We start from the raw sequence: 12,937 nt of genomic DNA, 5'->3' as shown, positions 1-12,937 counted from the left end.
AACTAATAATTTTTATGGAAAACAAGTTTTATATAATGTAGTTTATGATTCATGATAGAAAGTATTGTATATTCATGGTATATAAATTACAGAACAAAAACTGTAATGATACTTGACTGATGAGACTTACATAGGCAATCCACAAACCACTAATTAAGCACTTGATTGTAAAAATTCAGTTTGCCTGAATAAACAGGAAGACAAACAGTTGGCTATGGGAATTCAGAAAATTTTGCAAACACAAATAATCACTTTACAGTCTTGGCACTGCATATGGGATTCAGCTATCCTAACAATAAACAGCTACAAGTTAAGCATATAAATCTGCCTTATGTGAAATCCCTGTGTAGTCAGTGGAGAGATATAAGCATTATTGGGTAAGGATCACTGGGTACCTGAAGATGCCTGTCTCTCTCCATCGACTATCCTGGGAGCCTAGAGGCACACACTTGAATTAGATGCCTTTTGGACAGAAAAAGGTGAAATTGATCCTTTATTCTTCCCATATAAAATGTTGAAAATAATTATGTAGCGTGCAGAGCTGTAGTTAGTATAATAGGTTTGAAGTGAAGAAATATTTTGCAAAATATATTCTAATTATGGATGGTTTAAACATTTATTAGAAAGTAATAATATGTGGAAATATGCATAGCAGTGTTAAGCGTTAAAAAAATGTTTCCACTATTAACTTCTTAAGAAAACACAAAGATTGAGCAAAACTCTGCAAGTATTTTGTTCTATTAGAAGGGTTTCCTTGCTCATACTAACAGTTCTTTCAAGAGATTTCTACTATCCCACTTGTTCATTTTGAGTCATATATGTTTTTTTAAGTTCTCACTTATGTTGTTTGATAATGAGCTGAACATAATTCTATGTCATTCTTTGTGTGAAGGTATGGAAATCCAAGAAGAAAACAATTTTTGCAGTGCAAAAATAGAATATGTTGTACTAAATAGGGTGTCCCTTCCTCTCTGATAGTCTATTTTCAAGACTAATAATTACATAAATAAGCATACTTCCTTTATAATTATTCTCTTTTGGTTACTTATGGGAATAAAATGAGAACAAATTATTGTATATGTGCATATGCTGAGACAGAATATGCCATATTATGACTTTCAGAGTGATCTTGGTTTTTGAAACTGTTAATCATTGACTAAGTCTACTGATTAATATTCTGCTTTATTCTTTAGGCTGTTAATTTCTGGTACGTCCTGGTGATGAATGATGAACACACAGAGCGGCGCTATCTACTTTACTTCCTTTTGAGTTGGGGGCTTCCAGCTTTTGTTGTGATCCTGCTTTTAATTATCCTGAGAGGAATCTATCATCAGAGCACAGCACAGATTTATGGCCTTGTCTACAGTGATCTGTAAGTTTTCTTTCCAAAAAGCATGAGCTAGTTATTATACTTTCTATGTTTTTATTAATTTGCTTGACTGTAGACAAGGGGATATGTATATGTCCAAATGCAGTAAGAGGCAGAGAGATTCCTGGATTAGTGGAAATGAAGTATGTCATCAATAGGCAATGTAGTATTTTTCATGCAATTGGAGTATATCTCCTGCAGTTTCTCCTCAGTTCCATCTTGGGCTGAGCACTGGGGTAGCCAGCTCAGGCATGTCTGTCTTGTGGGTAAATTCTGTATTCATTTCCAAGACTGTGCAATTCAAGGCTAGAAATGGCTACTGCTGCAAAAGGGGGCAGAGGAATGGTTTTTTTTCTTCTCCATTTATATGTTAACCCCCCCCCTTAAATTATTAAAAATTATTCTCTACTAAACAGTGTTATTACAATAACATGTCAAAAATACTTCTTGAAGTATTGAATGCATAGTATTCTAAACCCTGTTCTCAGTTTGAGCATGGCTATAATACAAATAATTAATACTGCTCTCTCAAAGTTATATTTAATCTCGGTAAAACTGTCCTAATTAAAACAGTACCTCTTCATAGAACTTGAGACATTTAAGTGAAATGATACATAGATAAATATTTTTGTTGTCCACCCCATCACCTTTCCCCTGGCCCCTTTTCCAGCAAAGTTAATCTGTGATCATAGCTATTCTAGGCTATGAGGATATTATGCTTACTCGCTGTGTCATAATTACATGCTTCTTGCGCAGCAAAGAGTAAACATGCAGCTTCTTTTTAAAGTAATGTGAGGATGTACTAATTCTTTTTATGAAAACTTTTTATGAGGGTGGTTGCAGAGTAGACCTAAAACAGAAGAACATCCATGTTCTATGAAAGAGAAAGATATGGTATGCTTCATTCCAATACAACCCAGCAAAATTCAAAATATATTTTTGCCATACAAAGGGAATTGCTGTGAGAAGTGAACAGTGAAATTCACTGCCTCTGTGTGTGTGCATGTGTGTATACGCATATGTGTGTGCACTTATAAATATTACTTATGTGCACATATATGTGTACATATTTATGCATATATATGCATATATATTTGTGTGCACTTAGGATGTATATAAGGTACAGTGTATGATAAACAGGGATACCTGAATTAATTCTAAAAGAACTAGATTGGGTCATGGAAGCTGTCTGGCCATGTTAGCCATGGTTTACTGCTATCTTCTCTTAGCTCAGAAGAGCCCGCAATAGTGGACCATTTCCAATATTCAAGCTCAATCAGGGGGTGCTGCCTGTCTCTGTACTGTGTCATGTAACTAGGTATTCCTTCAGAGAATATTGCAAACAAGGAGTGTTGCACTTCCCTTTATGGTAAAGTGTTCCTCTGCATAGTGCACACCAGAATTGTATGTAGCATAATCAAGACTTCTTATTGAAATTAGGCAGCGGACTGATGGCATCATTATGCAGTGAAAAACTGTTTCACTGCGGCTTTCTTTAGATGTACATGTATCATTCTTTCAAAAACAAGGAGAAATCTCTAAGGCCTGATAAAATTATTAAGTAGAGGAAAATTACTTATTCCAGCTCATTTACCCAAATTAAATATAAAATTCTTTTCCAGCATCTTATCAAAGCTGGGCAACTGCTTTCTTATCTAGAAATCATCCCAAGCTTAGTGACTGTGCAGCTCATTCTAGTTCAGTCACTGTGAACTCTGTAAGGAGATAGCTGCAAAGATTTTCATAAATAGTGTCTGTGCTCAATGCTAATTTGAAAAGTACTTTAAAAGTTGCTCTTAAGTATACAAAAGAGGACTTTGAAAGCCAGAAAGTAGGAAAGAGGATAGATGGAAGTACATCACTTAGATTATTTTCTCTGAAACAGAATGTAGTAGTGAAAAAAAATAACAAGGAGCTTTCCAAAGCCAAGGTAATTGCATAATAACTTCAGAATCAGCCTCAGGAATACAGTTTGAGAACAATAGCTTGCTACTAAAGAGCTTGTTTCATGTGAAGTTGGAAGACTGATTAAAGAAATAAAAGCAGTAAAGCCTTTATCTTAGCCCTCTCCTAAGTGATTACTCATTCAGGAAACTCACTTTTCCATTACTGTGGTGGCTGAACAACTGCTTTGTTCCTAACCAGAATGCCATGGGCTATGTTAATAGCCAACAAAATGATCAAGCTGAAAGAACCTCATTTTATGCTTGTACTGAACAAAAAAGATTTAAGCTGTGTTGGATTTTATGCTTCATAAGAAGGGTAAAAGGGTCTCCCTTCAGGTATGACATATTTTACACACAAACGTACATATATTTTGTATGATATCTTATAACTCGCACAACATGTTACAGTATAAAACTAACAGACTTTGCTATGATGGCATCAGTAGTATACAGATGGGTGATTTTTCATAATTATCTGAATTTATGCATGATATGAAGAGGGCACTCTTTGGAATTACACTGAATCTCTTGTAATACATGTAAATTTTCCGTATCATGATGCCACCAAGTAGCATGATGTTTTTGGACAGGAGCTCAATCATATGTTGAAGAACTAACTGCAGAGAGAGGGTTCTTTTATTTCTCCCTTCACTAATTTCCCATTGCTCAGCTGTTATCATTTCACCAGGATTCAAAAATTTTGACCTTAGACTGGAGTCTGCAGTGCAAAGCACTATGAATGATAAGATCTCCTTCACACACTTCTGGCACGTGGAGCCCATTATCCTTGCCCAAACTCTTCCTTTACCCATTCCTGTGCTGGGAATCACAGAGCTGTCTGTGTGGTGCCTAATTAGTATTACTTAGTATTGCTCACTTAGTGCTTTGAAGAAAAGCCTGCATAGCACCACCGCGGTGTTTGTAGGAATACAGTTGCCAGAGACCTATTGGACTTGACTGGTGCCAGGCCAACGACACTGCGGAGCGGGACACAGATTAGTATCATGGATACAATTACTATGCAGTTGTATAGGTGCCTAACAGTTCTGATATAACTTGACACTGAGATTCTCAGTGCTGATTCAGATGCGGTATATGGCCTATCATCAGTACAGTGTACTGATACAAGTACAGCTTCTGCTGTCTTCCTTTGGATCAAAGAGGATACTCACATGCCTACATGGGTAGCAGTATAAATAAATATGATATCGTCTGTATTTGTACACAGGATTAGGGAGTTACAACAAAATTTCTCCAGAAATAGTGGGAATATTTTAAGAGCTGGTTAGGAAAATGTGAAGAGGATGTGTTTGATGAAAGGCTGCTTGAATAGGATTAGGAAAGTTGCCAATGAAAGGAATATTGGCATAACTCAAATGAAGGGGAAAAAAAAAGAAAACTCTGGAGTGAGATGGTCATTTACCTCGGATGAGTTTGAATGTGAATTCTTTCTGGATATTTGTAAAGAAAAATGGAAAGGTTCTATGAATTTCTGAGACAATATCTTTACTAAAGCTCCAATCCCTCTTTAAAATATATATTACTTCTCAGGTCTTCTTTTAAAAAAGAAGAACAAATCAGTTCAGATACAAATGTCTATAGCTGCATCTGTGCATAATTTTTGTGAGCGATAACCATTGGCTCAACTTAAAAGTACAGATATTCTCAGTGTGCAGCTTTTTATTTTTTCCAATGCAAGTAAAAGGAAGGAGAATGGGCTTGGTTACACATTTACCATCTATCCTGTTTTTTGCTTTTTAAGTTCTGGCAAAGGTATTACATCAAGCTTTGTCAATGTTTGCAATGGCATTTTAATTAAATCTATAACATATAATTTCACGTGTATTGTCTATCCTGGTCTCTAGTCACTACAATCTAGAAATTTTATGCATGCTTAAGAATTGCCATGATGGCTGAGGCATTAACGTTCTTTACTGATAAGAGGCAGATTACTGAGAGAAAAGTATCAGCTCCTTTCAGCGGTCTACTAGTTAAAATTTGAGTTAAGCTGTGAACTAGATGGTTTAATATCACTTTTAAAAATAATGTTATCCTTCTACATTTCTGGGTTTTTATGTTATCCCTCTTAGACAGAGATAACAGCAAATTCAAAAATATTTTCCAAGGACCTAAGTTCTGCAGTTTAAAAAAAATAATGTTTAAAAAAATATTTCCTTTTGACACTTCTTATTCCACTGAATGTCTTCAGGACTTTGTGTTATGACATAAGCAGAGAACTCAAGACCCAAGTTACTTTTCTCTTTCATTTATTATATTTTTTCCTCATTTTCCACTTGATTTTGTCCTTAAAGGTTAAAAACTAACCCCCAAAGCTATCTATGTTTCTACAGTATATAAGAATTTTTAATGGCCTTACCCCCTTTATCATCTTTCTCTTCCTCTTATTTTGAGAAGAATTTTTCTTATTGAATAACAATAAGAAAAATATGAATCAACAAAAATTTCTCATTCCCTATTAAGTAAAGCTTTATGAGCAGATGAAATAATAAAACATTCCATTGCTTTATATCATTTTCCCTGTCCAGCTACCTACGTTCTCTGAAGCTTGTGTAGATAAACTGTAGCAGTGGTCACACTTTTGCTGGGAAAATCACTGTAAACTCCTCCTCTATCTATAGTTTGGCTCTACAAATTAAAAAAAAGAACAACTTCAAAGCAAAGCTGAGCTCAAACTGTTCCTCCCATGCCTATTTGCCCCTAGGAATCTGTACCTAGGTGTATGCTAGATCCATGCCTCTCTCCCTGAGGAGCCATTTCCTTCCTCCCCATATCTAGATGAGTTCATAGAAAGACATGAATTCATCTTAAAGCCAAATTCCAAAGCTCACTGTAGTTCCCTGATTTCAGAAAGTTTAACATTTGCTGGTATCCTGGTATATACAGCTAGCCAGTCATGGCCTCATTTCTAAAAAAACTTTTAGCTAAGGTTCTCAAAGTGAATTTAATCTTAGCAGTATGTATAAACTGAGCAGTATATTTCTATTAGGTCTCTTAAAAGTACAAAGACACAGTTCACCTGGTATAGTGGAAAACATTTTGAAGCAGTATGAAACTATAGACATGAGCAAAGAGAGACAGAAAATGCAATGGGGAGATGAAGAAATGAAGGAGAAGAATTGTGTAATATATTGCTCCCAGCAGTTTTATCCCAATCTCATCAGTGGTTACTCTGAGGAAAAAAGTGAGACAAATTTGCTCAGTATGTATTTTTAGAGGGCTTACAGCACAGAGCTGCAAATGGTTCTTTTGAAAACCACTACAGGTACGGTTACAAAACCTCAGTCTACTCAGTGACTTAGGACTAGCAACAATTTAGTAAATTTTATGTAATAAGTTTGGAAATATTTATTAACTTAGAATTTATCTTGAAACAAAGTTTCATGTCATCTTCTAACTCTCTTATATTTACAAAATGAAGAAGCAAGCAAAAGAACTTCTAAAAACGGGCTTCCTTCCTAATAAAGTGACTTTTTAATTTATGTAACTCTGAACAATTAATTGTTCACACTTTCATACAAGTAAAAATTTCAAAATCCTTTGAAGTCTTCTGGAACCCCACCCATTTTGTAAGGGTTTTGCCCTAACACATCTGTTTATGAGATCAGAGGCCAGAATAATTTAATTATCAGTATCATTTTTTATTCATAAACACGAGTTTAAAGGTTTAGTTATGCAACATTAACTGGACTTGTATCTGAGAGACTGCCCTATTTGGCCAGGGGTATAATAGGTGCTAAAAAAAGAAGGAAATGTACTGCTCAACCTGGCCAGAATCACAGCTCAGTGGAACTTGGACTTATAACTCATTCGGGCATGTTTGAAAAATCTTACCTACAATACCATTAAAATATTTTTTATAAACTTAAGAAAAAGTACCTTTGTATATAATTGGATTGGAACTTTAAGCTTTCACTCTGACTAGACCTTTTTCTTGAACTGAACCCTCCAAAGATGACCAAAAGCCTGTTTTTATTGGTATATAAGCTAAAACAGGCACTCTCCAAGTGATTAGACATGACAAAAGACAAATATAAAAGTTCGTAAACAAATCTCTCCCTGCCCACTGTGTCCTTACAAAAGTTGGTCATAGTTTTCAAGCACAGTTTTGGTCATATCAGTAGCTTTTTGAATTGAAGCAAACTCTGTATAGTTTCTTCTAGGTCCTGGGAAGTTCCTTTTCAGGTATTTCTGAGTCTGGGCTGTGTGCTCCTGGCACTTCTAAGAGCTCTTTTCCTCTGCTAATTCCTTCAGTTTCTGTAAGCGTCTCTACTTTAGCAGAATCATTTACTTGTCCAAGGGAAGAACAATCTTCCCTTTACATCAGGAAGTTCCACGCGATTCATTCATTTTCCTCTTTAAAATCCTCTATAACATACAAATTGAGTACCAAAAAAACCCCCCAAAACCTGTCTCATTGCAATACCTTAAAGTTATAGAAGTACACTTGTATTTGGTTTCAGTGATAGTGAAATGATAACCTCTTAGAGCAGAAAAAGGCAAAGCTAAATGTTTTCACAAATATACTTCTTTGTATCATGTCATCTGCCATGATGATATGAATGACAAAGAAAGAAAAAAAGTTATCCAGACAAATTCCTTTAAAAAAAAACCCTACTTCTGTCTTCTTTATAGTAGTCTAGCTCAAGGCAGAAATTTTTCCAGCTAAGTCATTGGATCTGTGACTACGCACCCACATACAGGAGACAGGAGACTACAAGACTACAGAAAGCTGGAAATGATGAACTGTTTTCTGTGACTAACAGTTACTCACATTGTTGTTTCTCTGAATCAAGCTCCAACACATAGGCATGGAACAGGGCATGTATTAGTGTCTAGGAGCCATGGCCAGCATTGTCATTATTTGGAAAAGAAACTTTAAACTAAACTAAAATGGGTTTCCGTACCAGGCCCATGTACCCTTCAGCAGCAGTGGTTCATGGGCACTTTGTGTATCCTCACATGAGAAGGAGTCAGAGCTGAATTTCAGACGAAACAAGCACTGCAGCTGCTCCCTGAATGCTAAGCTTCTTTGAGCAAGTCATGCTGTTGAATGGTAACCCAAACTAGTGATAAAATAGAAGCCCAGAGACGACTAATGTTCTGAGACACTAGTCTTAATTATTGGTTTAACATCAGTATGCTAAGAGCTGTACAGTGCACAAAAATACAGATAGCGTATGCTTCCAAAGATGTTCTCATGTGGTGAAGCACCAATGCTAGCAGAGGTAGCAGGGTGGACAGTATTTGGCATCATTTGTGAGTGTAGTAAGGAAATAGAAGGCCTGAAAGAATCATAAACTTGCCCTGCAAATGATTATGCTGTGCTTGTGTATGATGTTATACAAAGGGCATAAACGTTGCAAGTGGTGAGAAATACTTTAAAGTCTTGCCAAGACTGGAAGTTTGAATGGTAAGGCCCATTCGAGATTGCTCGAATTCGCTCAGGCCTCAACCTGGACAAGTACATAAGCCATAATGATTTGTAATACCTTGTGTAAGCAATTCTGCATCAAGATTCGTTTGTCCTGATGCTGTTGTAAGGATAAAATTTTACTGAAGCACCTTTCTGGCCACTACTCTTCAGCAAGTTTTATTCCAAAGGCTGCAGCCCTTGCAACTTCTAAATATTTACTGCCTGCGCTTAGAAGGAGGACTCAGTAAGCTTTATGTATTTGTTACAGATGCAGTAATGCTTTCTCTCTAACTGAACACCTGGCAGGCTGGTGCACTGACATTTAACCCAGTCAGCCAAAATACTGGAAGCTTCTTTGAGTCTCACCAAGTTACATCACTGTTTCATTTCTGGCACACTTTCTGGGCTCAGATTCCCAGTTTACTAGCTATTCCCTAAAATGGAGCCCTGCTTTCTTAATCCCAAAGACTAGTGCCACTCCCAGTAAAATGAATTTTTTTAGCTTGAGTGAGCTAATTTCTGGCCAAGTATTTGTATTGTCTCTTTCTCTTACACCCCCCTTCTCATATTACTTCAAAAGTGCTGGATTTAGTCCTGATTCTTAAGAATAAAATGTTTAAAATATCAGACTTTTTACATGTAGGAACAACAACATCAGTAACAAGGAAAAGAATTCAGCAACTTTAATTGAGCTGCCAGTAGTGCTAAGTGAAAAAGGTGTATGGGTTGTATGATAAATGGATGTGGAGTTCCCAGCCCCTGATCCCTATCCCTTGCTTTATAGTGTGCACGAACTTGGAAATGTCTCCATGCATGGTCCTTCCTCTCCCGTGCCTACTCATGCTTCCTGTTATCCCAGCCGCTTCTGTTACCACTTCCTTTCTCTTCAGTTTGCTATTAAAGCTCTTAGGAATTAGAAGCTTTTTCAAACAACTGTTGCTAGAGTTGAGCAGAGAATGACACTTAAGCATCTGGACGTGAAGCCATATGCTGCATGAACTACTGAGCTGAAACAGCAGGGAGAAAAGACTGTATTTTCCACTGGCTCATTTCTCATCATTCATTGTTTTGCCCTTCTCAGCAGGGTAAATTAGCCCATGCTGAGCTCTGTGCTACTGTAGGAGAAATATTTCTGATGAACTAGAGCTATGTGGGTTATCTCTGCATTGCACTACAATATAGACATCCCCAAAATACATTACTGGGCAAATTACCCTGCTTCGCTGGCTTACAGCATCAGTTAAAAGATCACAAAATTTGGCCTTTTGTATTACGTGCATGCGTTTTATTTTCTGAACTCCTCCATTATTTGCAGTGAAGCTGCCTAGTGTGCTACCCACTGCTAAGGATTATATAAAAATATCTCACTGCTAAATGTGATGGCTTTAATTACCCTTTTTTTTGTCCCTCATTAGCAACATAGGTTTTCAATGGAGGAAAATGGTTGGGGGGATTGAGTGTTTTTTGCATCTTTACAAATATTTACTGTTAATGTTAAGCAAATGTTAGCATATCAGAAAGAGACATAAATCACTGTGTTGTGCTTTTAAAGCACTAAAATAAAGAAGGGGAAATTCTGGAAGATTCTAGGGATGGAATTTTGAAAAGTGAGAATAAAGAAAAATATGTATTATTTTGGATGATAAAATTCCCAGCCACAGTTCGACTCTGACAAGTGAGGTCGTTTTAAAACCTTGCAGCGAGAGGTTGTTAAGGGTGAAAGTTACATGATATTGGACCTGATCCTTCAAATAGCTCCAGTTGAGGGACTTTTTGTACCCAAGCAAAACTCCAAGAGACTTCTCTGAAGCCTGGGTGGTACTATGAGGAGAGTAACACACAGAACAGTTGCAGGATAGAGATTTGTATCCTTGCCACTGACAGCTTGTTGAGGTTGCATATTTCCCTTCGAGTTGTGTAAGAAATGAACAATATAGACCCTCCAGCTTTATGATCTTTAATTAGCAGAATGTAACCTACTACTGCTGTACAGGTTTGTTCTTGGTTTATCCTTTCTCCAGTGTTTTAGAAAAGCTGTCATCTGATGTGCTAAACTATAACAGGAAATGCTAAAATAAGCAATATTGAGATCAATATCAGCAACTTCCTTGGAGCACTTCACTGACACTGATATGTTGTTTTTAAGAAGTAAATACATCCAACCTTTTGTATTTTATCTTCCTGAAAAGACTAACAAGAATTATTTGTTTCTTGAACTTTACCACATCATTGTTCTGCAATAGATCAGTTTTGTGCTCATACTTTAGTTACATGAAGTATTTGGACACTGAGTATACTTAGCAGTGCAGTCAGCTGTACTTTAGGAAAGGAAGCATGGTCTGTGCTATGCAACAGCATCAGTAATTAAAAAATGTATCTCTGCTAAGGTACCTGTGGAAAGAAAAAAAGAACACAGCTTTAGCAGACTAGTTTGTATTAGCAGTATTAAATGTAATTGTCAGCTTGGCTTAGATAGAATCACTCTGTCTAATATAGAGGTTGCAACAGAAAGGGTTGTAGTACACACAGAGAACTTAATAGATGGGACAAAACACGCAGATGACAAAAATGTCCATACTAAATACTGTTCTGAAGAGAGAAAACCACTGTGGCTTGACAGTCTGTTATTTCTTTCTTTTTGCAGACTGTGAACATGAGCCTGATTTATATTTGACAGTTTGCATATGGAAACATCTCCTTTTTCAGCTAGACTTATATTAAAATCCTTGGTTTAAAGAACAGATGGAAAAAGTACTCAAATTAGGAAAAAATGTGCCTGCCATAACAACTGGTATCAGGGAAACATTTTCTTGAATGTGAGACACTGTAACAAATACAAAATAGTAAAAAGTCAGAAAAATAACCATAATAATAGCTCATGATTTCAAAGCTGTTGATAATGAGCGATATGCATGGGGAAGAAGCTTTAGATGTAAATAGGAGCAGGATAATCAATTGAAATCAGTCATGTAACTCCTTATACACTTTTAAAATAACACTGCTCTAACAAATGTCAACCAAGTTTCTACCAGCTTTTTTTTCTGGTCACATGCCCAGGGCTACAAGCGTCCCGGTCCTTTTACAGTCTTCTTCTTTAGACTAACCTCAACCACCTGCTTGGGAACTCCAGAGCTTCCAGTGTCCTGGCTAGGAACCGTATTAACTCAGTGTGTGTGCTAGGTCCTTGCTGCTAGCTGGCCATGACTGTAATGTCCAGGTTCACCAAGGCAGAATTGTGAGTGTTTAATTTGCATGTTGAATACATCACAGATTCTCCTTTGATATTTGGTGCTTCCTTAGCGTCTACTTCCACAGGGGGAAAAAAAAAGAAACTGGGTATAAAAATCTTCAGATAAATTTGTAGAAGATGGTATAATGAGATGACTGAAACACAGTGGGCCAAGTACTAAAACCACAGCAGATGACAATTTGGGTTCTCATTATAGAAAAGAGTTTCTTAGGGATTTTATTTTTCCCCTTTTCCTCATCTGTTTAGCTATACAGTAACAGCAGCTACAGTAAAAGATGAAAATTGCTTTTCACTTTATTATGTGATAGGCCTGGTGTGTTGACAAGGCTGTTGTTGCATACACTGACTCAGACTGATCCTGTTCTTTAATATTTCAAAACAGCATCTTGGCACTTCTTCATTCTTTGTTCAGGGTGGACTGGATTTTCCCACATTTTTCTATGGCTGGTAGGTATTCAGTGAGTACCTCCACTAATGAATATAGTGCTGCTTATACAGTCATGAATTTTTACATGTCAATACAGGTGACCGGGTCAAATCACACTGTTTAATTTCTATTGGAAAATCCCATTGATTTAGAAAGGACTCTCTTCAAAAAAATGTTGGGACAATCTGGCCAAATTTAAAAATGAAAGAGCAAGTGTTGGCTTAATTTCTAGAAACAGTAAGATCCACTGCTTTCTGAGTTGATATTTCTTAGCCAGACTGATAGAAGCACATTTTCTTCTGCTTTTTTTCCTCCTTCTTTTCCTCTTTCCCTCACTTTCCTTCCTCATCTTTTTTGTGCATAAAGAAAGAAACCAGAAGAAAATTGAATAAAGCCAAAAGGCTGACTGTCACGTTATCACTCTATAAAATCTGGAAAAACTGTTACTAAACATTTTGTGTTTCCTTTCAAACTTAAATTCAGTGACAGAGTTAATTTTCTCATGTTGAAC

At 36.6% G+C, this 12,937-nt stretch overlaps 1 protein-coding gene across 1 annotated transcript in view; it reads left to right on the top strand.

The window, feature by feature from the left end:
• Positions 1-12,937, top strand: part of ADGRV1 (adhesion G protein-coupled receptor V1) — a 286,011-nt gene that overhangs the window by 195,387 nt on the left and 77,687 nt on the right. Inside the window, exon 86 of the mRNA XM_067315842.1 lies at positions 1,194-1,372. Coding sequence (XP_067171943.1) covers positions 1,194-1,372 — 179 coding nt within the window. The remainder of the gene's footprint in view (positions 1-1,193; positions 1,373-12,937) is intronic.

The sequence above is a fragment of the Apteryx mantelli genome, chromosome Z, assembly GCF_036417845.1.
Source record: "Apteryx mantelli isolate bAptMan1 chromosome Z, bAptMan1.hap1, whole genome shotgun sequence".
NCBI lineage: Eukaryota > Metazoa > Chordata > Aves > Apterygiformes > Apterygidae > Apteryx > Apteryx mantelli.
The sequence above is the reverse complement of the archived record's forward strand: the minus strand, read 5'-3'. Positions and strand labels throughout refer to the sequence as shown.